We start from the raw sequence: 27779 nt of genomic DNA on the forward strand, positions 1-27779 counted from the left end.
TAAGTGCACCTCTTGAACATCTGCATTCAGATTCACGAGCACGGTACAAAATAGCTGCTTCTGAGATCGTGTCTAGTTGAATTACTGCACAGCAAACTTGGCGATTGAAGTGTTCCCAAATGTACTCCAATGGATTCACATTGGAAGCCACTTAAGTCATTGTCGTGTATGTGGGTACATATGGTCTCCAAATGCCTTTGCTGGCAAGATGTAGTGTTTACAGTGCGCTATGTCTTCTGGTATGGGCTAGAATAAAATTGGGGCCGATGACCTTCGATGTTAGGCCCCTTAAAACAACAAGCAAGCAAGAATAAAATTGTTACTTTCACTGATCTGTCTCAGTCTCTTCCTTGGCCTTGACAATATGAAAGTGGCTGAGGTATGAGTGATGCTAGTAATACCATTCCTTATGCAGCCAGTCCCTGCTATGAATGGTGTGAAAATGTCGCTCATAGGGTCGGTTGGTGCAGGCATTTCAGTGGGCTTGGCAGACTGATATGCAATAGCAACTTCTGGCCCAGTGAGGAAAGCAACGGGAAACTACCTCACTCTTCATTTCCCTAGTACGCCTCTTCAGTGACACCTAGGCCATCTATGACAGCTAATGGTGAACCTGTTGAGGATCCAACCAGCCTTCGGGCTGACTACCCAACATACATACATGGTCTCCAAGGATTTCCAAATACCCATCGATATTTTCGATGTTCAAAGACTATTTCAGCTCTATGATCAAGCTGGGAGAACATCGCTCGCACAAGTACATTGCAGAAACTACCCTGCATTTGACCCACAGCAGTCCGTTGGAAGCGGTTCTCATATTTCAGCTCTATGATCAAGCCGGGAGAACATCCCTCGCACAAGTTCATTATAGAAACTACCCTGCATTTGACCCACAGCAGTCCGTTGGAAGCGATTCTCATGTGTTAGGCGACGTATGTGTCGCCGTATATTATCCAGCGCGAATCACTGTTTTTTTTTTTTTTTTTTGCTAGTTGTTTTACGTCGCGCCGACACAGATAGGTCTTACGGCGACGATGGGACAAGAAAGGGCTAGGAGTGGGAAGGAAGCGGCCGTGGCCTTAATTAAGGTACAGCCCCAGCATTTGCCTGGTGTGAAAATGGGAAACCACGGAAAACCATTTTCAGGGCTGCCGACAATGGGGTTCGAACCTACTATCTCCCGAATACTGGATACTGGCCGCACTTAAGCGACTGCAGCTGTCGAGCTCGGTGAATCACTGTTCATCCGAGAAAGCAATGTTCTTCCGCTCCTCCAATGCTCAATAACGGTACCGAGCAAACTGAGATGACCTCGACTATGAATGACGATTAACAGTAGTGTTTTAACCATCTGTCTCTTCCGTAGGTCCTTGTAGTAGTGTGTTCCATGGTGGTGTCTGCTACTTTCCTCTGCGATCCTGGGTTCATTATGGAGGTTAAATGGTCCACGATAGTTCTTTGCTGTTTGCCGGAGTCGTCGTTTACTTGGGACCTATTGGGGACCTCTGTGATGCCGTTGTGAGGCTCCCACTGGGCCAGGAGTCCATTATCGGCATTTAATCACTACCGAGGTTCTCTATAAACCCATAAGATGAGCTGTTTTCGGGATCACCCACCGTCCCCGAGATCATGTCTAGTTGAATGTCTAGTTAAATCGCGTCCTTCATTCATACTGATCAGTTTGTACTCCGATACAACCGATTTGTGTGGTCATTTATTGATACTTGAAAACTCCTGGCATCTGTGCCATCCCGGGATGACTTCATTCCAAACCAGACGTGGTATTAATATTGTGAATAATTTCTCGTTGTTCATCCATTATCCCAGTTACTTGACTAATCAATTTCAAACAAGGATTTATTCACTCATTCAAGTGCTCACATAATTCCTTTCACTCTACTAGTCTGTCAGTCACTCATTCTCTCACATTCACGGATACTGTACATGCGCCTGCTTCCTTACATATTTTAAAAAAGTCCAATTTAGTTCAGTTTTCCCTGACAGCAAGTTTCATAGATTTATGGAGTGCCAATGTAAGCCATTCTGGAAGGTAGAGGTAAGGATGAAGGGCTCTTCTCTAAGCAGAACGGTATGCGAGAGATAAGCAGTGGAAAGGATCAGTATGTATACTGGGTGTTTCTAAATTTCCGTTACATACTTTGAGGGCTTGCAGTGGGGACCAAGACGGTTAAATTTATCATAGGAACTTGTGTCCGGAAACGTACCGTCTTCGCGCTATCCGCAAAAACCACCACAGCACACGTTCACAGCTCCCCCCATTTTCGGCGTTCTGTCCGACTCCTATTGCTTGTCGTCTGGGTCCAATTACAGGTGAGGCTCGATGAGACGAGCACCGACGTCAACCTCTGTACCATGTTCTCATACACACGATCACCAATCCGTTATCCTCCAACATCCGTCGCAGCCATAACCCGTACCATTAGATCTTCCTCGGATTCCACAGGTGTCTCGTAAATCAAGTTTTCATGTGACCCCACAGGTAGAAGTCTAACGGTGTCAAGTCGGGTGAACGTGCAGGCCAAGTAATCGGGTCACCACCACCTATCCACAATTGCCCAAATTTTTTGGTGCTGATGAATTATGGTACGTACAGCTTACTGATGTGTACGTAGTAAAGAATTACTGCTGCACTGTAGTATGAACGAAAATCACAAGTACAACAGCAGGTACCACACGTCTCCGTGCGGATCACACACTCAACTGAATGACATAGAATGTCACCAAACCTGTACGGGTATGAGACATCACGTGATCGTTAAATGACGTACGTATTCTAGTCAGTGGCGCGTACAATGCAGGAGATTTGAACATGTGCTGTGGTGGGTCTTTTACGGGTAGCGGGAAGACGCTACGTTTCCGGACACAAGTTCCTATGCTAAACTTAACCGACTTGGTCCCCACTGCAAGCCCTTAAAGTCTGTAATGGGAATATAGAAACACCCTCTAGAGCAGGGCCTCTCAAACGCCCAAAATCTTACGCGTGCAAATCGAGGCGCAAGAGCTCCGTGCACTGTGAATCGGTTCCACTCGGCTCGGCTCGGACCAACGCTTCGTCTCTGGGCTACTTGGCTAAGCTCGGCTCAACTCGGTTCGGATATGGAGCGCTACGGAGCAAGTGAGGAAGAGGGAGACATGGGGAGCGAGCGGGACAGGCGTGGGGAAAGGGAGAGACAGCGCTATTGCTCCAGATCGAGGAGTGGGGGTCTGCACTCTGGTCAACCAAGCAAAGTCGTCTTTTGCACCGTGCACAGTGCATGCACCGGGAGCATGCACTCTGAGAGGCCCTGCTCTAGAGGCGAAGAGAGATTTCCAGATGAAGAAGGAAAAGCGTTTGGCTATTGTTTCAATGAAAGATATTAACTATTCGGCTTTTATGGCAAAAGACAGGTAGCTTCAATTTAGATTCATCAGGAACTTCAAGATGTTTAAGGCCCAAATGTCATCGCCGCGGAGCATGTGTGAACATGAGATTGGGAATACAATAGCATCCGTTGGGACTGGGGAATTTTGTAGCACCTACCTTGGAGCTGGATATGACATCTCAAGGACATCATATTCAGTTATTTTCGTGACATCCGTTTCAAATCACTTGATGAAGTTCAGCATGAGGTGGAGTGCTTAGGAAAAGTGTCTCAATGGAGGAGGTTTTTCTAGAGCAGACATTCCCAAACTGTGGTCTGCGCACCCTTGGGGGACCGCGACGATAATCCAAGGGGTCCGTAATAATAATGTAAGTTGTAGGTATTTAAAGAGTGATATTTTATTGTACACATACAATTCAGAGATTATTATTCTAAATTTAGGAACTATGTCTTCACTGTGTCCGGCCCCGCGGTGTAGGGGGAACGCATCCGCCTGGCCCCGGGTTCGATTCCCGGTCGGATCAGGGATTTTTAAGTGTAAATGATTAATATCCCTGGCCTGGGGACTGGGTGTTTGTGTCGTCCTTAACGTTCCTTTCCTCACATTCAACACTTTACACTTCCGCAATGTCCAAATACTCGCAGGTTCCTAACATATGGTGCAAGTAGGGGCATCAGATCTTTCTAGGTCGACGGCCCGACCAAATAGCATTTTTAAAAAGAAAGAAGAAAAAGAATGTCTTCACTGTTGTATAACTTACACACCGAGCTCGATAGCTGCAGTCGCTTAAGTGCGGCCAGTATCCAGTATTCGGGAGATAGTAGGTTCGAACCCCACTGTCGGCAGCCCTGAAAATGGTTTTCCGTGGTTTCCCATTTTCTCACCAGGCAAATGCTGGGGCTTTACCTTAATTAAGGCCACGGCCGCTTCCTTCCCACTCCTAGCCCTTCCCTGTCCCATCGTCGCCATAAGACCTATCTGTGCCGGTGCGACGTAAAACAACTAGCAAAAAAAGTATAACTTACATGCAGTATATGCTTTTGGTTCCATGACATCCCCCATGCCCTACAATTTCTAAAAAGGAAACGCTACGCTTAATGCCTTTCATGACAACATACCTGTGGAAGTGTACCTTTACTACTCTCACGCAATTGAAGACGAAGTACAGAAACAGAGCTAATGTAGAGGATGATCTTCGGTTCGAGTGACTACGCTTGTAAAACACTTGGTCTTTGGAAAAAGATCACCATCCCTCCCATTGGTTCAACAACTATAACTATTTAATTTTTTCAAGTAACTTTTCAGATCAAGGTCCAAGTAAGTGTCCAATTGTTTTATAATTTCTATACATATATAAGACATCTTTATGTAAATGTAAATTTATATTTAAAGGAAAGCAAGTATTAGTCCTAAATTATACGAATGCATGCAAATATGGCAATATTACAACATTCTCTTTGTGAAACCCTGTTCTAGAGTTCGTACCGTTCATTTTAGGATTAATATAATAACTTGGGTACTATCGAAAGGCAGGATCTACAGCAATGAAAGAACTAAGAAATACAATTGGTTGACATGACCGTTAAAAAGACAACATGGAAATTGAAAGGTAAAGGGGAAAGTGTCAGATAGTTTGAAGTTAGCCAGGAACTGAGATAAGGCTGTTATAGATCGTTGCTTTAAACAAAGTTATGAGAAATGAAGATGAAAGTAAAGCTCATGGAACATTGTTCGATTGAATTACACAGAACTTGCTTATGCGTATTATATCGTGATGTTATTCCGACGGCAGAAAGGACTTGAAGATAATCTCAGGAGGCTGGAGAGAAGTAGAGAGGAGAGAGTTATGAAACTTTATCGAACAAAAACTTAATTCATTTTGTCAGCTAGGAAAGGGCAATTTACAGGAAAGAGAGATGTACTTCAGAATGGAGTGGAATATGAACGTTGTCAGAATTTCAAATATCTTGGGTTGTTTGTAACAAGGGATAATAATATGAGCAGGTAATGAAGTTATTCTCATATAGTCTCAGCAGAAAGCTAGAATTAACGTACTATCATGCAGTAGTGAGACCAGTAGTAATCTGCGGTTCTGAAGCCTGACAACGACAAGCCCTGAAGAGGAAGTACTGTGAAGGGAAAGAGTAAAATACTCAGGAGAATCCATAGTCGAGTGGAAAATAATAGGTAGTTGAGAAGGAAACATAACCGAAAACTTAAGGATTTATATAAACTACAGCTGTCGTATGTGAAATTAAAAAGGTAGACAAATGACTTGGGTACATGGAGAGGATGCCGAAGAACAGGATATTTTAGGAAGGTATTTAAAAGAAAACCAAGAGTCGCCATTCTTGTCAGGGAATGGTGGGGGAAGGGACCAATTTGTTTTGAAAGGCGATATAAGGAGAATGGGTGTTGAACAATGGAGGAGTAAAGAAATACAGAGAGAAAACTATTCGGCAGACCAATGTCCTACATGGGCTGTTGCGCAAGGGAGTAAGGAAGTCCGAACATTATTTATAGTGGAAAAGTTTTGAGATTCTAGAAGTGATAGGGTTCAAATACTAAGAATGTTCTACGCAAGCTATACGAAAGTAAAACGGTTGTGTTAAGAATCGCAGGATATGAAAGAGAAGCAACTATGCAGAAAGGTGTGGGGGCAGGGCTGTTGTTTTCCATCTTCCTTTCCAGTGTTTATGTAGAACAGACAGTAAAGATGAATATGGAAGAGGAATCACAGTTCAAGTAGAGCAAATCAAGACTCTGAGATTTGTTGATGAGTTTGTAGTTATATCTGGGTGTGAATGATATAATTATTTCCTTATAGCTAAAACGGGTTTGGACATTCTTCAATCGTTCTGGGGTGGTTGCGCCACTTAAATGAAGTCATTCACTACAGTAATGACGTAAGGGTTTTCATTTATTTTGTTACAATCTGCCTTACGTCTCATCGACATAGGTAGGTCTTATGACGACGATTAGGTTGGTACAGCCTCAGAATTTGCCTGGTGTGAAACTGGAAAACCACGGGACACCATCTTCAGAGCTGCCGACAGTGGGGTTCGAACCCACTATTTCCCGGATGCAAGCTCACAGCTGCACGCCCCTATCCTCACGGCCAACTCGCCCGGGGACGTAAGGTTAACAAACCGTTTGTGTAATGCACTGCTTCCTCTACTTAAAGCAGTGAATGATTTGATCTAATTACTGTGAGTAAATACGTAAAAATGTCATTTGTGCTACATTACATTTGTACATTTGTATTTTAGTATTTATTGAAGAACATTACAGGCTTTCGGCTCAAATACATGTTCTCGTTACAAACATAAAAAAGATAGAAAATATGAACTAAATCTACCACGTGGACGCAAAACAAAAAAAAAAAACAAAACAAAAAAAAAAAACTAAGTCTATAATGTGGACGCTCACATGGGCGGGAAACTATCCACATGTGAGCGCCACCCTTATGACTACCTTACTGACCGGCCGTGCCGTTCCCCCTTGGTGAGGAAGAAAAGGAGCCGCCCTCCCTGGAAGTACGTTTGTACGACTGGTTCAATAACAAAAGTTACAGCATCGCTTTTGGTGCAAATTTACGTACCTCCTACATGAACGTTTCATAGGACATATGTGTTTTCACAAATGTTGTTGTAAGGTATAAATCTCGGCATAGATGAAATCGATGTGCTTGTCGTCAAGACAGATCTGAAATTCACTTCCATCATGCTACTTTCGTGGTCCAATCTAATTGGTAGATCTATAAATCGGAGCCAGGTCTGGGTTGAGTGATCCAATACCTCACTCACACGTGGAGTCAGCTGAGTTTGGCCTAGTGTTATCGTATGAACTGTTCACTGCAACTCAGGTAATTCTACATTTTGGAGGCAGAAATCGAAGTGAACTACAAATCTCAATATTTGACCGCTTTTTTTTTTTTTCCAGCGCGCAGAACGTATTAAGACAGTATTATAATGTATGTCGCCTGGTCGAGGTTGTGGCTGTTGGCTAGAATGCATTCCTGTTGTAAGAGGTTGCTGAAAGTTCTCGTACACACTTCAAGGTGGTGATTTCTGCGAAATGATGATTAACTAGTGTATACTCTTACGACTGTTCCACTATACGCAATGGAGAGATGAGACAAAAACTTTGTAAACAGGAATTTATGCTTCCTTATGTGTCAACCGAGCTAGGAGAATCAATTAATACACCCATCTTGGAGGTCGAAGATTCTAGTTCTAAACCTGATGGTGGTATTTTGATCTCTTTCGTCTTAGGATTAATTGCATTTCTATACAATAATACTAATTTCTTACATAATACTTCTTCCTTTCCAGATATAGTTTGAATAAAATTGAGATAAACATTTTAATACACAAATTATCTACATTGTTATTTTGTTGCTTTATACAGTATATCTACAGAATTAGAACGGGTGCTCCTTACAGCAAAATTTAGCCACTCTACTACATGTCCCTAGTGAAATATGCTGTTTGTTCTAAGTAATTTACATTTTCGGAGCGGGACATAGGGGAATTTTGTAAGGATTGTAATTATTTCGAGCTTTTTGTTGTCTTTCTTGCCGGGGAGTTTGGTCATTGACAGTCCTGCAGGTTTCCAGATCTCCGAACATTTTATATTCCTCCGGTTGCTAGAACTGGCACAGAGATCTGTCTCTTTTCTGTAAACATACCTTGCTACTTACAAATCTTAAGATATTCAATAATTTAGTTGTTATGGGCGCCTAATTTGATTCTGTTGACATCCTACATCATTATCATTCCCATATCAAGGTCCAGAAACAACCAATTACGTTCTGAACTCATCTTCCCGATCACTATTTCCATAATGCTGAAAAAGTGCCATGCCTTACCTTGCGTGAAGGCGAGCAGCGAAGCGCAAGTCATGCTGATCAACAGGAACCACAACATGACTGCGCAGGTCAAGGCCGAGCCGCCATGTTCGTTCAGCGTCCTCACACCATTGCTGTAGGCTCGCAGAGGGCCATGGCTTCAATTACAGTCACTAACCACTTACATAAGTACTTGCATTTGGCCTATTTATTTCCACTCTGTTGACGTTACACTGGGTAGCGACACTGAGTTTTTAAGTGGAGAAACTTGCTCCTCTCGATGACTGTAAAGCTCGACGCACGCAGGAACACTGAAACAAGAGAAGGTATACTAATAGCTAGACCATGTTTAAAAACATACCTATGTATTTCTAAGTCTATACAAATAAGAGTTTTGTCTGTAGTTTAGAAATAATTCTTAAAAATTGGTGTTTGGGTTTCGGTCATGTAGAAAATAAGAACAGAATGCAATTTTTAAACTTCCGTCATGTGTGTCTGTCTAATAATAATAATAATAATAATAATAATAATAATAATAATAATAATAATAATAATAATAATAATAATAATAATAATAATGTTATTTGCTTTACGTCCCACTAACTACATTTTTTACGGTTTCCGGAGACGCCGAGGTGCCGGAATTTTGCCCCACAGGAGTTCTTTTACGTGCCAGTAAATCTACCGACACGAGGCTGACGCATTTGAGCACCTTCAAATACCACCGGACTGAGCCAGATCGAACCTGCCAAGTTGGGTTCAGAAGGACAGCGCCTCATCTGTCTGAGCCACTCAACCCGGCGTCTGTCTGTCTGTCTGTCTGTCTGTCTGTCTGTCTGTCTGTCTGTCTGTCTGTCTGTATGCATGCATGCATGCATGTATGTATGTATGTATGAACTTAAGCGCATCACGAGAAAACGACCAGAACAGAATTGAATGGAAATCGGTATTTAAGATCAGGGGAGAAGGCATGTCAATCTAGGTCATAATTTTATTCCCGCAGGGTTAGGTTAAAAATTAATTCTCAAATATCTCCGTTATCTTATTGATAAATGCTGCATGACAAATTTATGGAAAATAAAATATCCAATCTTAAACGCAGTAAAAATTGATCATTCTACGAATAATAACGGAAATATTTACGTTTTTATATTTATTTTATTTTCTACATCTGAAATGGCTCAGACGGTTCAGGCGCTGGCCTTTTGACCCCAACATGACATATTTAAGCACCTTCAAATATTCAAATACCACCGGCATGGGCCAGGATCGAGCCTGCCAATTTGGGCACAGGAGGCCAGCGCTCTACCGTCCGAGCTATTCAGTCCGGCGGTTGATTACAATTCTTGCACAGAAGAAGGAAACGGAAGAAAGCGAGTATGGGTTCATTCTGTAATGCGGAATCCTCAAACAAGAGCTCTTAAAAAACCGTTTTCGAAATTGCTCATACACCCATAAAAGGAAGTTTTTTCGAACAGCATCGAGATTAATCCTTCAGAATCTAAAACATACACTATTTTCATCGTTGTACCGATGGTCTAAGTGACTAATGGGAACACCCAGACTTGCTGACGAAGCACAAAGAAGAGATTAAAGTATGAAGGCTTTCACGGCCGGTGTCAATATAATAAAATTCTTCCGGGCTGTTATGCCGTGGTCCACTCCTCTCGCTTCTCCCAGACGTTTCGACTACCGCAGCAGTAGTCGAAACGTCTGGGAGAAGCGAGAGGAGTGGACCACGGCATAACAGCCCGGAAGAATTTTATTATACACAAAGAAGAGAGCCGGTGAGCGGCACATGTTGCCTCTAGGCCACGTGGCCCGAGTCAAAGGAAGTTCGAAGAAGTTCTCATTTGTATACCCAGATCTATCTTACCCGACACCCACCACGTCACACAAGGGCTCTTTTTCGGGAGATTAGTGTGAAAAGGGCGTAAGGGAACATGGTCGTCAAAGAGACGGTATTTTGCGATCACAGAGAACTCTCATGACTAGTTTATTTCAAATAATTCGACGTCGACATAGCTTGCTTGTCGAAATAATGATTTTACTCAGTTCAGTCATATGATGGCACAATTGTACATCATTATACCGCTATTTAGAAAAGGATATTACCGAGCACGATGCCATTACAATTATTTCAATTTAAATGGTATGATTATTTTCATTCTTCACCTCACGATGAAATTACTAACTGTAAATTGTGATTTCCATTAGGGTAGATAGAAGCAGATATGTAACCATTTTTGTTTATTCGGGCAGCCTACGTACAAAAAGTTCAGTAAAAAACTGCCGTGGGAATATAAAATGCAGATAACATTACCCTTCAACGAATTATGACAGTTGTATGGCCTAGCGGCTGTTTCCAATACGCAATTATATCCATGGCTTTTAAGAGAAGCACGGTATTAAACTCGTTCTCATATACAAAATGCGAGCAAAATATCTCCCCAAAAATAACTCCTGTCTAGGATACAATTTCATAAATCTCTCTATCAACATAGTATGCATCATCCTCCTGTTCCTCATATTTAAATGTCATATTCTATATCCCTCTTATAATGTCAAGTAGTTTTACTGACACCATTCTCTATACAGCACTGATATTATATAACCTATTTCATCTTGCAGTATAAACGAGTCGGTTGAATTAAGTAAGGAGCAACTTAATGACAAATAACGCCGAGGAAGCGATAAAAGTGATCGTAGAGGCAACAGAATACGTTCAAGAATACTCCATTTAGGGCAGACGATTTCCTTTTGAGCAAGCTGGATAATGAGGCCAGGAGAACAGTGATTGTATGTCTATCCCTTAGTCACGGGGTCGGGGATGAGACGAGACGAAATTATATGACGTGTTTTTACGGCCGAATGCCCTTCTTGTCGCCAACCTCAATTGAGATTTTAATGGTGAATAAAATCGGGCAAGGAGGTGGAAGGAATCGGCTGTGGATTATGAATAGGAGCTGTTTCGGCATTTGTCTGGAGGTGAAAATTGGAAACCACAGAGAACCATTCATAGAAAGCCCACAGTGGAGTTCGAACCCATTAAACGTACATACATACATACTGAACCTTTTATCGGTAAGGTTATGGGTTCAATGCATACATACATACATACATACATTTATACATACATACATACATACATACATACATACATACATACATACATACATACATACATACATACATACATACATGGATACTTTTGTTTTCAATGTTCTCACACAGGGTGTTGAGACATGATACCCAACTAAGGAACCAACTACTAGCCTGTTAACGAGGGATGAAAATAAGCTAACTTGATGTTTCTCTGAAGGATCGTCTCCGTAACATTATCACAAGGCATAACACTGGACAAAAGGACGTACAAATGGAGGTATGTTCCAAGAAGTGGAGCTAGACTAGGCATGCAGAAATATTTGATCCCCAAAAATGTATAAAAACAGTAACGGAGTAGTTTCCGAGAGATGGATAACGAAAAGGACGACGTCATTTTTCTAGGTGGTCAGATATAGTGAGGCAAACTGTGGGGCTGTTGTGGACGAGAACTGCCAAAGAGAGAGGAACCTGGACGGATATCAGAGAGGGTTTGCTCCGAAAGAGGACTGATCAGGTTCTAATGATGATGATCTTAAAATCCGACTCTGTATTCTTCATCTACAAACTTTAAATACATTCGAATACTTTCATAGAATGCAGACAACCTAGTAACACATAGTATTGTACAGATTTCACGTCACGTTATTAGAGTACATATTTCATTACCACGATGTAAGTACATCGATAAACGATAGATCCACGTCGTCCATATTGGAAGATAGTCTGAAAATCATGTCTGGCTTCTTGGCTGAACGATCAGCGTCGTAGCCTCGGTTCAAACGGCCCTGGCTTCGATTTCCGGATGGTTTGGATATTTTTAACCACGTCTTGTTAATTCTTTTGACTCGATGACTAGGTAGTTGTCCCAGAATACTCTATGTTATATACAAAAAAACGCCACGCTGCCAACCACCACAGAACCACTCAACAGAGCAGAAAACAGCCTACTTCCCTCCGCATAAGTCTACCTGAGCTACACAGTTCGGACCTGTGACACCACCAGGATGCGGAATAATAATAATAATAATAATAATAATAATAATAATAATAATAATAATAATAATAATAATAATAATAATACCGCGAAGTACACCAGCCCCTTTCATTAAAATGAAGCGCCTGAAATAATTCCATCTTCCATATAAAATTTGTAACAACTAGTGAAAGAAATTTGGACTTTTCCTCACAGATGTCTTTAGCAAAATAAAACATATGCTATTAACTGTTAACATCCTAAAGAAAATTTTTATTTTAAGGTTTACTACACTGAGTTGATTTTTTTTGTTTTTGTTTTTTGGTGTGTTAATGTGGTCAATACTTCGATCACTTTCCACCAACTTCAAAATTGACCAATAGGACATTTGTAGATGTATTTTTCCACTAATGATATTCATCTTCTACCTATTTAATTATCCAATAAAATTGGGGGTGTGTTGGGCTTCCCAGAGCTCTCTAGAACCTTCCTCTCGGGTATAAAAGCTGGCACTTTTTCGAGCCACCTTGTCTTATTTATTGTCCAGTTTACTGAGTGTGTGCTAATAGAGGAGGCGGGGGTGTCTCGCCCTTCATCAAGTTTCCAGCAGATTAAGGTAATGACAGCCATTTAATAACTATGTGATAGAGTCTGAAAGCTAGCTGGAGGGGAAGGTTTCCTGTATTTAATAATGTAACCTTAAATTTCCTATCTTCAATAATGTAAAATTCATTTTCTAATGTACATTTCAAAACTAGCCTAAGAAACTCAGCTGTATTTCGGGAATAAAGGGTGTGACACCCTCTCGAGTTACCAATCAACTTGAATTTGAAGTGACTATGACTTTGTAACCGTTTTCTGTCTGTAACTTAAATTTCCTCCATCTAGTCACCTTAGAAGTAATTTCGGGCCTGAAGCCCAAATAGGGTTTTAATCTTTTAGTGCCAATTTCAAGGAGTGCAAGTGTCCGTCTCTACATCATTTTGATTTTGGGCCAGTAACTTTAACCTGTGTTTATGTTTCCCACAAAAGCTCGGTAGAATGGGTATTCGATACCCCTATGAAACTCAATTTCATCCTTGTATGTTAAGAGGACAGACTTTTGAGTGTCTAAGACAGTAAATATTGTTAGAATCGTAAAATGTAAGTTGTGCCTTTCATAGGCCCGGACATTGTGTTGAAATTGTAAATCTTATAGAGCGAAGATGGGTGTTAAAGTAAACATTGAAGGATGCCTTTGGAAGGCTGTAACGGTGGAATGTTCGGAGAATAGTCTCCTAGACCAGGGCCACTCAAACGCCCAAAATCTCACGCGTGCAGAGCGAGGCGCAAGGGCTCCGTGCACTGTGCATCGGTGCCGCTCGGTGCCGCTCGGTATGGCTCGGATCAACGCTTCGTCTCTGGGCTACTCGGCTATACTCGGCTCTACTCGGCTCAACTCAGCCCGGATTTGGAGCGCTACGGCGCAAGTGGGGGAGAATTGAATTGAATTGAATTTATTGATAATGATGATATACGTGCCACTGAGGCTGAAAAGCCCCTTTATGTAGCGTCTACTTATAACACAATACAAGTTTATGAATATACTAACTACATTTTAGAATATTAAAATATCAAATTAAACATTAAACTTAAAATTAAACTTAAAATTAAAATACAGATACCAATTCCAATAAAGTTAAAACATAAATCATATAAGTAGAAAAGCATATCATTCGATTTTTTAATATTTTAGGCTACAAGAATCTCAGGAATATAAAAAACAGAAACAATTTTCTTAGAAATATACATATTTCTTATTATTGGACACAAGAATACCTGATCTCAGCCCCTTGCGTACTCCTCCAGGAAGATAGATGTTAAGGACTGCTTTAGTTGGGTGCAGTTCCTGTCATTTGCGAAACGGTGAAGGTTAAAGACATTGAAGATACGGGAGGGAGACAGGCGGAGCGAGCGAGAGAGGCGTAAGGAAAGAGAGAGTTAGCGCTATTGCTCCAAATCGAGGAGTGGGGAGTCTGCACTCTGGTCAACCAAGCCAAGTCGTCTTTTGCACCGTGCACAGTGCATGCACCACGCGCATGCACCCTGAGAGGCCCTGTCCTAGACTCCTAGATAGTTGTATGGAGCAACAGGTGCTCTTGAAACACTGTAAAAGAAATTGGGAGGTTCGTCTTCTTGACTGTTCTTTGAAAGGAGTCGCAGCACTCATGGAAAATGTATGAGTAGAGAGCGTCAAGCTCAAGGTTGTTAATCAATTGTTTAATTAATTGTTATTCGACTTTCTAAAATTGTTATCCAATCTCATGATCTTGTGTACCTGAATTTTTTAAAGTCTTAGTTAAGAAAAAGAGACCTTAGAATGGAATATAACCATAACTTTAAAGTCATAAATCAATCTTCTAATTGCCCTTTCATGACCCATTCATGCCCGCACCTTCTTTCACCTCTGTGATCCACAAAAACACAGGTAATAATAATAATACTAATAATAATAATAATAATAATAATAATAATAATCTACCACCAATAACACTGGGAAGAAAGAACAGAGATGTTAAAATAAACTGTCTAGCTTTTGCAGATGATTTCGCCATACTTTCAGGAAACCTGACAAATGCTTGGAAGAAACAGCCAACAGAGCAGGTCTAAGAATTTCTGTAGAAAAACCAAATTTATGACGTTCCAGTAAATCTACCGACACGAGGCTGACGTATTTATCACGTTCAAATGCCACCGAACTAAACCGGGACCTAACTTGCAGAAGGCCAGCGCTGTGCGCCTGAGCTACTCTACCCGGCTAGATACAAGTTCATTCGCCCTTCACGTTTTACGATGTCGGCATTGAAAGGACCTCTGGTGACTTAATCTGTAGTCACTCGACAAAACTAATTATATCTCAACAACAGGTCACCTAGGGGCTGCTTAGGTGAGGTGGTAAAGTCGTTCTTTATTAACCCAGAAAGACATGGGTTCGATTCCCTGTAAGAAAGGTGAACATTTACAAACGATATTTACACTTCTGGAGAGGTACGTGGTCATGCGATTCACTCAGCCTGTATAACAAAATGAGTACCACGTTAATTCCGGAGGGCAAAGGCCATGGAGCTAACCACTATCTGCTTAGTGCCGAGGTTACCGATAGGGAAGCCTTCATGGTCTTCAAAGGTCTTCCTGGCCTGTGAAGAAATGGAGTTTTAATACGTCGCTCAATAAGGCTCCGGTTTCTACACCATCTGATAGAATAAATCGGAATATCACAACTGACATGCAAACAGTCCAAATGGTGTCGGATCTTAATGTCTGCACGTCATAGCTGGTCAATTATTCAAATTATCTTACAAACATGAAGTCATTACAATATTTCTGTTTTGTTTATGCTGACGTGCACATGTGTATCCTGTCTTTCATTATTGTTATACACTGACTGACAGAGCAAATGCAACAGCAAGAAGGAGTGGTTCGAAAGGGATGAAAGATGGGGAAAAAACAGAGACGGCACGGACGAATAATTGATGTTTATTTCAAACCGATATGCAGGTTACACAATGCGCACGGCATCGACTCAGTAGGATGTAGGACCACCGCGAGCGGCGATGCACGCAGAAACACGTCGAGGTACAGAGTCAATAAGAGTGCGGATGGTGTCCTAAGGGATGGTTCTCCATTCTCTGTCAACCATTTACCACAGTTGGTCGTCCGTACGAGGCTGGGGCAGAGTTTGCAAACGGCGTCCAATGAGATCCCACACGTGTTCGATTGGTGAGAGATCCGGAGAGTACGCTGGCCACGGAAGCATCTGTACACCTCGTAGAGCCTGTTGGGAGATGCGAGCAGTGTGTGAGCGGGCATTATCCTGCTGAAACAGAGCATTGGGCAGCCCCTGAAGGTACGGGAGTGCCACCGGCCGCAGCACATGCTGCACGTAGCGGTGGGCATTTAACGTGCCTTGAATACGCACTAGAGGTGACGTGGAATCATACGCAATAGCGCCCCAAACCATGATGCCGCGTTGTCTAGCGGTAGGGCGCTCCACAGTTACTGCCGGATTTGACCTTTCTCCACGCCGACGCCACACTCGTCTGCGGTGACTATCACTGACAGAACAGAAGCGTGACTCATCGGAGAACACGACGTTCCGCCATTCCCTCATTCAAGTCGCTCTAGCCCGGCACCATGCCAGGCGTGCACGTCTATGCTGTGGAGTCAATGGTAGTCTTCTGAGCGGACGCCGGGAGTGCAGGCCTCCTTCAACCAATCGACGGGAAATTGTTCTGGTCGATATTGGAACAGCCAGGGTGTCTTGCACATGCTGAAGAATGGCGGTTGACGTGGCGTGCGGGGCTGCCACCGCTTGGCGGCGGATGCGCCGATCCTCGCGTGCTGACGTCACTCGGGCTGCGCCTGGACCCCTCGCACGTGCCAAATGTCCCTGCGCCAACCATCTTCGCCACAGGCGCTGCACCGTGGACACATCCCTATGGATATCGGCTGCGATTTGACGAAGTGACCAACCTGCCCTTCTCAGCCCGATCACCATACCCCTCGTAAAGTCGTCTGTCTGCTGAAAATGCCTCCGTTGACGGCGGCCTGGCATTCTTAGCTATACACGTGTCCTGTGGCACACGACAACACGTTCTACAATGACTGTCGGCTGAGAAATCACGGTACGAAGTGGGCCATTCGCCAACGCCGTGTCCCATTTATCGTTCGCTACGTGCGCAGCACAGCGGCGCATTTCACATCATGAGCATACCTCAGTGACGTCAGTCTACCCTGCAATTGGCATAAAGTTCTGACCACTCCTTCTTGGTGTTGCATTTGCTCTGTCAGTCAGTGTATTTAACTAGTAGGATGTGCTCATCATTGAAGGGACGATATCACTGCACTGACTTACATCTCAGCACTTGACGAGCTTAATCTCGAGTCAGTGCTCGGCAGTTTTGTTTAAAGGTCTTCCATAACAGGGAGAGGTCATTCACGAGGGACTAAAAATAAGCCAATGCTGGATTATTTCAAGTTTACAATGTACCTACCCCCGTCCCCGATGCCATTACATAGCTGAAGAGCTTTGGGCTACCAAGCGAGCGCTGCTGACTCCGAAGGCCTGCAGATTACGAGATGGCGCGTGGTCAGTGTGACGAACCTTCTCGGCCGTTATTCTTGGCCTTCTAGACCATGGCCGCTATCTCGCTGTCAGGTAGCTCCTCCATTGTTCTAACGTAGGCTGAATGGACCTCGGACCAGCCCGGTGAAATCCATGACTTGAACGATAATCGAACCTGGATGAGAAGGGGCTTCCTACCACTAGACCATTGGACTGGTTGCTTATAATATACAACAAGAGTTACAGAGATAGACTTGGTGCTTCCGGGGTGATTAAAAATACAAAAATTTCATTCCTACCAAAAGTTTTACCTGAACGAAAATTGGTTTAAATCACGTTCAAACCATTTTTATTCTTTAACATTTCCTATCAACGGAGATATTTGGATTTGTTTTTCTCATGATTCCCGCATATTTACCGAGCTCGATAGCTTCAGTCGCTTAAGTGCGGCCAGTATCCAGTAATCGGGAGATAGTGGGTTCGAGCCCCACTGTCGGCAGCCCTGAAGATGGTTTTCCGTGGTTTTCCATTTTCACACCAGGCAAATGCCGGGGTTGTATCTTAATTAAGGCCACGGCCGCTTCCTTCCAATTCCTAGGCCTTTCCTATCCTATCGTCGCCATAAGACCTATCTGTGTCGGTGCGGCGTAAAGCAAATAGCTAGATTCCTGCATACCACAGTATCTTTAATTTTGAAAATATGCTTTACCTTAAATGTGTCCTTGAGTTTTTACATTCAGTATACAGTATAATGAATGTTTGAAATACCTCCAGTAATTTTGACAATTATAAGCGTTCAAACACACACACACACACACACACACACACACACACACACACACACACAGAGACAAAAATAAACCTTTTGCTCATCGGCCTTCAAACAGTAAAAACGCCAAATGTTAATTGATTCACAAATTAAAGGGAGAAACTGTGATATATACAACATATAAAACCAAACACCATAGCGCAACAGCTCCGAAAGGATTTGGCCTACCAAGCGACCGCTGCTCAGCCAGAAGACCTGCATATTGTGAGGTGTCGTGTGGTCAGGACGACGAATCCTCTCGGTCGTTATTCTTGGCTTTCTAGATCAGGGCCGCCATCTCACCGTCAGATAGCTACGCAATTGTAATCATATAGGCTGAATGGACCTCGAAACAGCCCCCAGATCCAGGTAAAAATCTCTCACCTGGCCAGGAATCGAACTCGGGGCCTCCAGGTAAGAGGCAGGCACGCTACCCCTACATCACGGGGCCAGCATACAGTAAAGCCAATAGCAGCATACAGTATATGGATAATAATAATAACAATAATAATAATAATAATAATCATAAAAATTTCGTGCGGCTATTTATAGCCTGGTGCAGCCCCTTGTAAGTCAGGCCCTCCGACGAGGGTGGGCGAGAAACTGCGTATTATTGTAGTGGAAGATAGTACTGTGTGATGTGTAAGTTGCAGGGATATTGGGGACAGTGCAACCACCCAGTCCCTGACCGGGAATCGAATCCGGGACTCTTTGAACCGAAGGCCACTACGCTGAGCATTCAACCAGGAACCGGACAATTTTTTTTTGCTAGGGGCTTTACGTCGCACCGACACAGATAGGTCTTATGGCGACGATGGGATAGAAAAGGCCTAGGAGTTGGAAGGAAGCGGCCGTGGCCTTAATTAAGGTACAGCCCCAGCATTTGCCTGGTGTGAAAATGGGAAACCACGGAAAACCATTTTCAGGGCTGCCGATAGTGGGATTCGAACCTACTATCTCCCGGATGCAAGCTCACAGCCGCGCGCCTCTACACGCACGGCCAACTCGGAACCGCACAATATTTAGATGATACGTAGAGATGACGATATTGCTAAGTTGGTGGAATGCGCTTGGCAACTATCTCAGGACATAATATTATTGGAGAATTGTTTTTATGGAAGGTACAGTGTAAGTTGCGCAAGTCATACCTAATCTTCTATAATACTCTGACGTTTAGTTGTGCTCGTATTTTCATACTCTGTTTTGCAGTAGCCCCATCATGAAACAAAACATTAGACTAAGGATGTCGTCACGTTGTCGAGGTGCACTCCAATATCTGCAGACCATCTGGCTCGATAGGCTCATAATAATGTTATTGGATTTTCATCTCAGCAACTGTTTTTATGTCTGGTTACTAGGGAAGCCGAGGCGTTGGAATGTTGTCCCGCAAGAGTTATTTTACCTGTCGGTAAATCTACCGTTACGAGGTTATCGAATTTGAGCACACCAACGGCTGATCTGAAATCGAATCCACCGACATGAGCGCAGTATTATACCGCCTGAGCTACCCAGCTCCGCAATACAACAGTTGTCTTGGAGGCCCAAGGGCATTAGTGAGCTCTATATGCCTTGGATTTGTTCTATTTGTATAACTAGCAGCAATTTCAGAGGAAGATGTGTTCTAGCGACAATTCATCAGCAAGTTAGTGCTCGGATCCTTGGCTGAATGGTCAGCGTAGTCGTCTTCGGTCCAGAGGGCCCTGGATTTGATTTCCGGCTGACTCAGAGATTTTAAGCTTGAATGGTTAATTCCCCTGGCTCGGGGACTGGGTATTTGTAATGTTTCCAATATCCCTGCAACTCGCACATCATACACAACATTATCCTCCACTCCAATAACATGCAGTTTCCTATACATGGCAGATGCCACCCACCCTCGTCGGCTGGTTTGCCTCACAAGGGCTGTGCGAGGCTGGCAATAGCCACACGGGGTTCGAGCCCAAATGTCGGCAGCCCTGGAGATGGTTTTCCGTTGTTTCCCATTTTCACACCAGGATACTATCGCCTCCTTCCCACTCCTAGCTCTTCCCTACCCCATCGTTGCAATAAGACTTATCTGTGTCGGTGGGTCGTAAGGAAAATTGTAAAAATAAAAATGTCACACGAAATTATTATTATTATTATTATTATTATTATTATTATTATTATTATTATTATTATTATGTCCGTCTCCATGGCTAAATGGTTAGCGTGCTGGCGTTTGGTCACAGGGACCCCGGGTTCGATTTCCGGCAGGTTCGGGATTTTCAACCATAATTGGTTAATTCCGCTGTCACGGGAGCTGGGTGTATGTGTCGTCTTCATCAGTATTTCATCGTCATCACGACGCGCATTTCGCCTACGGGCGTCAAAGTAAAAGACCTGGATCTGGCGTGCCGAACTTGTTCTCGGGCATTGCCGGCACTGAAAGCCATACGCAATTTCAGTCTTCTTCCTCTTCTCCTCCTCCTTCTTAGCAATGTAGTTCTTAATTAGAACTATTTGCACGAGGAATACAAGCAGTAACATTAGGACCTCTCTGGATAAATTTTTCCCTAATTGGAAGGTATCAGTTGTGTTCGATGGTTAGATTTGAGTGCACATCAGTTGCGCCCAGTGTTCTATTTCCGTGCGACAACATTTCCCTTCCAATTTTATAGAGGATTAAGAATCTCTGTGGATAAGTTTGCTTGGGTGCTAATCCGTTCATCATAAACACCCCCAACTTCTTCAGAATCGAAAATTTTCACTCCTAACGTCCACTGTGACCACTTTCCTATTTCGGTTTAGGCCTGCTCCTTATATTCAAAAGAAAGATCCAGAGATTTAAACTTTCTCCTGAGTTAAAGGAAATCTACACTCTACGACTGATGACGAACGCCACACGTTATTCACAGCTTTGTACCTAGGCTATATGGCTATTTCGAACGGCTCCGTGGCTAAATAGTTAGCGTGCTGGCCTTTGGTCACAGGGGTCGCGGGTTCGATTCCCGGCAGGGTCGGGAATTTTAACCAACACTGGTTAATTTCCCTGGCACGGGGGCTGGGTGAATGTGCTGTCTTCATCATCATTTCATCCTCATCACGACGAGCCGGTCGCCTACGGGCGTCAAATCAAAAGACCTGCACCTAGCGAGCCGAACCCGTCCTGAGATTTCCCGGCACTAAAAGCCATACGCCATTTCATTTCATGGCTATTTCGAAATGTGTTGAAACATATTTCGGTTGAATTTTGAAATTCGTCCGGCTCCTTGGCTGAATGGTTAACACACTAGCCTTTGGCTCAGTGGGCTCCAAGTTCAATTTCAGGCCAGATCGGGGATTTTAACGGCGAATGGTTAATTCCTCTAGCTCGGGAACTGGGTGTTTATGTTCGTCGTAATACACATCTCCTTTTACACACAACACATCACACTACAAGCTATCACAGAAGTAAGCAATAGTAATTAAATCCCTCGGAATAGTGTTGGCACTAGCAAGGGCATATGGTCGTGAAACTTGGCCCAAATCCATATTAGTGTCGTTCCCAGTTAGTTGGGAGAAAGCCCACGAAAAAGGAAGGCTAATTTTGAATTATACCCTCAAAAATATTCCGACCACTTCACAGAGCATCAATGGCTCAGACGGTTGAGGCGCTGGTCTTCTGACCCCAACTTGGCAGGTTCGATCCTGGTTCGGTTCGGTGGTATTTGAAGATGTCAAGTACGTCAGCCTCATGTCGGTACATTTACTGGCACGTAAAAGAACTCCTGCAGGACAAAATTCCGACACTACGTCAGTGGGACGTAAAGCGAATATCGTATTATTATTATTATTGTATTCATTGATTTTTCGAGAAGGGGAAGAATGTTAATGGAACATATAGTAAAAGATCTGTACAAAAGCAATAGTCAAAAGCTTCATTGACAAGAGGCACGCTATATACTGGCAGCATAGTAAACATTCTCAATGGATAGCGACAAGTGACAAGTAACAAGCGCACTATATACTACCACAGTAGTAAACATTATCAGTAATTAGTGTTGTCAGTTAGTGGGGAGGAATAAGGTCCGTTCGCTGCTGATGTATTTACAACGAAATGCTCCGAGCGCAGCTGATATGTTTACAACGAAATGCTCTGAGCGCAGCTGATATGTTTACAACGAAATGCTCCGAGCGCAGCTGATATGTTTACAACGAAATGCTCCGAGCGCAGCTGATATGTTTACAACGAAATGGTCCGAGCGCAGCTGATATGTTTACAACGAAATGCTCCGAGCGCAGCTGATATGTTTACAACGAAATGATCCGAGCGCAGCTGATATGTTTACAACGAAATGCTCCGAGCGCAGCTGATATGTTTACAACGAAATGCTCCGAGCGCAGCTGATATGTTTACAACGAAATGCTCTGAGCGCAGCTGATATGTTTACAACGAAATGCTCCGAGCGCAGCTGATATGTTTACAACGAAATGCTCCGAGCGCAGCTGATATGTTTACAACGAAATGCTCTGAGTGCAGCTGATATGTTTACAACGAAATGCTCTGAGCGCAGCTGATATGTTTACAACGAAATGCTCTGAGCGCAGCTGATATGTTTACAACGAAATGCTCCGAGCGCAGCTGATATGTTTACAACGAAATGCTCCGAGCGCAGCTGATATGTTTACAACGAAATGATCCGAGCACAACTGATATATACCCGAACTACTAAGAGCACAGATACTTTACGTTGAATGATTTCAAACTGGACCCAAAGGAGCGAACTGACTGCATGGTACAAGCGATCATAAAGCCGTAAGCCTACATTTGGAAGATGATAGATTTCAACCTCACGAATAACAGCCTTAAATATTATTTATGGTTGTTACTGATATTTCACACTAGGTAAATCCCGAGGCTGGACCTTAATCAAAGCCATGCCCGCTCTTTTCCTAGTTCCAGACCTATTCTACGACTATACTACTGAAATATTTTCATTCCTCCCCTGTGAGGGGGAAGGCGGCCGTGGCCTTTACTAGGAACTGTCCCGGAATTTGCCTTAGTGCAGGAGAGTGAAAAACCACGGAAAACCATTCTCAGGACAGCCCACGGTTGGAGCCAGCCATGAGGTCGAGCCCTATCCCGTCTCCCGAATACAGAGGCGTAGAGATACGGTAGAGTCGTGGCCACTTATGGGCCGAGACCCTCTCTGCATCTATCGACCGCTTATTCTACTCTAGCGATCCCCAAAACCTACCGCTGTTTGCCCAATGTTGAGCAGTGAAAAAAAAAAAAACACTTCTTCTCTAAGAGTTAATTTTAAAGTTAATTTTAATAACATTTAGGATTTACACGAAATTATGTACAGAAACTATCCGAAAACCCGTGTTATTCTTCCAATCAGGGATTGAAATAGCCACATGGTGACTGGAAGTAACATTTCATCTTCAATCCTTTGCCCTTGACGGATGGCGGCGACGTTTTTACTCTACTTATCTAAATTATTTGAATTGACCCTCTCACAGTTAGAAAAGATACGACGGGCAAAAAACAAACTCTCGTAGTGCATAATTTCAGTGTGGGAAGCTAGAAAATTAGATCCATGCAACACTAAATTAACCCCATTTACACTTCGATGGTAGATAATTTGCTAACATTGAAATACACAAGTACACACCACTCCGCTGAATGTGGATACTGCTCACAAGTACACACCACTCCGCTGACGGTGGATACTCCTCACGGACACTGACACAACACTGCACTGCGTACGGAGCTTATCTTGGATAATGAAAACGAAAACTGAAAGCAGCATAAAGCCCGCCTCCTCCACATGAAGGCCCCCCTCTACAGTGGTGCACTTTCTCTCCCTCTGCTCCAAGCAGTGTGACCACGGTTCTGCTCTTTTAATGACTGCACGTCTCTTGTGCAACGTTTAGCGCCGTACACCTGGTGTGGATGATTTGGAGGACACTACTAACAGTTATATAACTCCAAATAGATCACATGATTACCCGCTGTGTTCAGAGCAAGATTCAATGCTCAACATAGAAGCCTTTATTTCAGAGAGTTATGGGTTCGATTCGTGGCCAGGCTGGGTTTTTATGCGTGACTGGTTATTTCCTCTGTCTCAGGGACTGGGTGTTTATGTTTCTCTTAATACGAACTTCTTCACATACACACAAAACACCAAACTTCGGACAGAGACACGCAATAGTGAATAGATCTCTCATATAGCGTTAGCGTCAGCAGGGGCATCCGGCCGTAAAAGTGGACCAAATCCATGTGTGGTGTTGATCCAAAGAAAGTGAGAAAATACTAGGAAGAATTTTCTCAGTATTGCTGTACGGCTGTATAGGGTAGTCTCTTAGGCATTCGCTTTTTATAAGGTCACGGGGTCGAAACTCAGTGCACTTCGTTGGCATTTAAGAGTGCTTGTGTTAGTAAAATTATGGCGCATTAAGGAACCCTATTTTAAGACAAAATACCAGCACTTATTGGCGGTGGTGATGATTGTTTTTTTATTTTTTGTTATTTGCTTTACGTCGCACCGACACAGATAGGTCTTATGGCGACGATGAGGCAGGAAGGGTCTAGGAGTGGGAAGGAAGCGGCCGTGGCCTTAAGGCACAGCCCTAGCATTTGCCTGATGTAAAAATGGGAAACCACGGAAAACCATCTTCAGGGGTGCCGACAGTGGGGTTTATTATTGTTTATAAGAGGAAGTACAACTAGGCAACCATCCTCTATATAAAACTAATCAGAGAGAAAAAAGGGAAGGGATCCGACACTTCGAAAAATGAAGGTATCGGCCAAAGAAAGACAAGGGCCACGAAGGGCGTGAAAATGAAAGACTCCCTAGGCCTCGGGAACCTAATACCATCGGGGTCGGAAAAGAACAAGAGTTGTTCAAGAGAGGTCGGATAGGATAGATGAAAGTGAGGAACCTGGCACAAGTGCAAGCAATGCCAGGCCTCAGTTAAGGGCCTCTTGGTCGCCAACCCACGCCCCAAAGTTCAGAGATCCTGGGCCCGTTGTAGTCACATCTTACGACAGGCAGGGGATACCGTGGGTGTACCAGCACTCAATCGTCTCTTAAAATCTAAATATATTGAAGGGGCGTTAAAAGAAAAACTAGACAATGTGTGAGACCCTTAAGCCTTTCAAGATGACTGCTCTCTAGGCACATGGCCTGCAATATTTCCCATTTTCACACCAAATGCTGTGGTGTAGATAGGACCACAGCCGCCTTCTTCCCAGTCCTAGTCTTTCTCCATCCCATTAACACGTAAACGTTTCAGTTAATTTTTTTATAAGTTATTTTACGTCGCACCGACACAGATGGGTATTATGGCGACGATGGGACAGAAAAGGGTTAGTGGTGAGAAGAAAGTAGCCGAGGCCTTAATTAAGGCACAGTCTTAGCATTTGCCTGGTGTGAAAATGGGAAACCACGGAAAGCCATCTTCAGGGCTGTCGTCAGTTAGGTTCGAATCCACTATCTCCCGAATACTGGATACTGGCGTACTTTAGCGACTGCAGCTATCGAGCTCGGTGTTTTTCAGTGTTACTGTAACGTTAACCATTAGCAAAGAAAATGTTTATAATCGTAGATGCATCCACTATGATTCATTGTACGAAAAAATGGAATAAGATTTAACAAATTGAATATTTACTTTTCGTTTGCTTTTGTTATTCAGAAATTTTCTATTGGAGTAATATTAACGAATACATTTGAGAATCCATATTTTTTACTCTTAGTTTTAAGTTGCACTGACTCAAACAGCTCTTATGACGACGATCACACAGGGTAGGGTTAGAACTGGGAAGGAAGCGACCATGGCCCCAATTATTAAGGTGCAGCCCTAGTATGTGCGTGCTGTAAAAATAGGAAAGCACAGAAAACCATCCTCAGGGCTACGGACAGTGGGATTCAAACTCAGCATCTCCCAAAGGAAAACTCACAGCTACGTGACTCGAACCACGTAGCCAACTCGCTCAGTCAATCCATATTTAGACCTTACTCTACACTGACACCCTGTACTGTATTTTATAGCTCATGGTAACAATCCCTATTTCCTCGAATGAGATGCTGGGCTTCGTAAAATTCTGTTCAGATTATTTACTCGTAATGTTGTAATAGATAAACATACGAAAGAGAGACAAAAATGCAACGAAACCTAATTATACTTTTCAATGCCTTATATCTTGGGATGGGAACCTCGAGGAATCGATTAAGAAAGGCAAGTGGGTTTTAACCGAACATCGGCCATTCTCGAAATGATCATTTCTAATTGCTGTCAAATGGTGGAATAGTGCTCTATAACAAATTCCACGAAACCTATTCACTTCCTTCGCCCATCTAAATACCTACAGCTATATTGCCTCATATTCTACAATAACACACGGCTTACCATACAAGTACATTGGACTGATGACCAAAGATATCTTGGGCCGTAGTTCGAGCCAACGACTACATCATCAAGTGGAATAACCGATTCTCATGTTGTTGCTAATTCTTAATCTTCTCTCATTTTTCGTAACGGTTCCTTCGTTCTGTCAAGACCTTCTATTTTCTTTGCCGAGGCTTAGGCAAGTACGCTGTATCCCAGTTCATAGCCTAATTGAGAGAGTTCTGGAGGCATGGATGATGTAGCGTAGGATACAGGTTAGGGCCCGCACTTTCTTATTTTTTGGCTTGGTGTGTGGTGGTAAGGATAATTGCTCTCCTCCGAAAGCACAAGAGTGACCCAAAGTGAGGACCGCACTGCGGTCAGGGCTGAGAACGTGCTGACTTGCAGAACACAGACGCCATTCAGTGAATTCCGCCCGTGGCAAGAGACGTAATTAACGAATAGTAAGAGGATTGTGAAAGTACTCGTAGATGGAGTCGATAATGGGAGATAACAGTGGAATCTTCTTCACTCTTCATCTTGGATTGACATCTGTAGCCCCCAGGGCAGTGAACTCAATGTAGCGGTGATAAACAACGGTTCTCCACTCAGTGTAGCGTGAAAGCAGTGACAGATGAATCAGACAATACTTATTATGACTACTTCGTCGCGCGTCACTTACTGCCGCTCGGAAATGAACTTACTTTATTATGTAGTAAATATGATTTCTCCAAGACACAGTATGGCTTCTTAAGGTTGAGAAGAAGAAATTCAAGCAGTACCAGGATAGTAGAGTACAATAAACGCGTAGTTATGATTTTGTAATATGGAGTATTTCGTAATGGCTATGCTTGAGTAGCATGTCAGTTCCAATGGATGCTGAAGCACTAAAAGGCGTTTTACATCATTCTACGCTTTCAGATATAATCGCAGTGTTGAGCTCAGAAATATGCATAGTATTTTATCCCCAGCTTTATGTACTTTTGGACTGTGGGGTAGTTTAGGGGGAATTGTGAGTTTGAAGTGTTCTGGGGTGATGACGATTAATTTTTTACAGCGAAATACGACTGACAACTATCGCCTAATATGTTGGTAATAGTACTATGGTTAGATGGTGAATCCGGGTTTGATTGCTTACGAATTTTTTGTCAGGATATCTCATCCAGAATCTCGATTGAAACGTTACAGATATTCAGCATACTATTATCCTTTCTAATTATGT

At 43.1% G+C, this 27779-nt stretch overlaps 1 protein-coding gene across 1 annotated transcript in view; it reads right to left on the bottom strand.

The window, feature by feature from the left end:
* The window catches only part of LOC136864218 (phospholipase A2), a 181067-nt gene extending 157160 nt beyond the window's left edge, over nucleotides 1–23907 (bottom strand). The window contains exons 1-2 of the mRNA XM_067140938.2: nucleotides 23880–23907; nucleotides 8255–8544 (exon numbers count right to left, since the gene is read on the bottom strand). Of these exons, the coding sequence (XP_066997039.1) occupies nucleotides 8255–8312 (58 nt within the window). The 5' untranslated portion in view covers nucleotides 8313–8544; nucleotides 23880–23907. The remainder of the gene's footprint in view (nucleotides 1–8254; nucleotides 8545–23879) is intronic.
* Nucleotides 23908–27779: the final 3872 nt, after the last annotated feature.

The sequence above is a fragment of the Anabrus simplex genome, chromosome 1 (assembly GCF_040414725.1).
Source record: "Anabrus simplex isolate iqAnaSimp1 chromosome 1, ASM4041472v1, whole genome shotgun sequence".
In the NCBI taxonomy this organism is placed as follows: domain Eukaryota; kingdom Metazoa; phylum Arthropoda; class Insecta; order Orthoptera; family Tettigoniidae; genus Anabrus; species Anabrus simplex.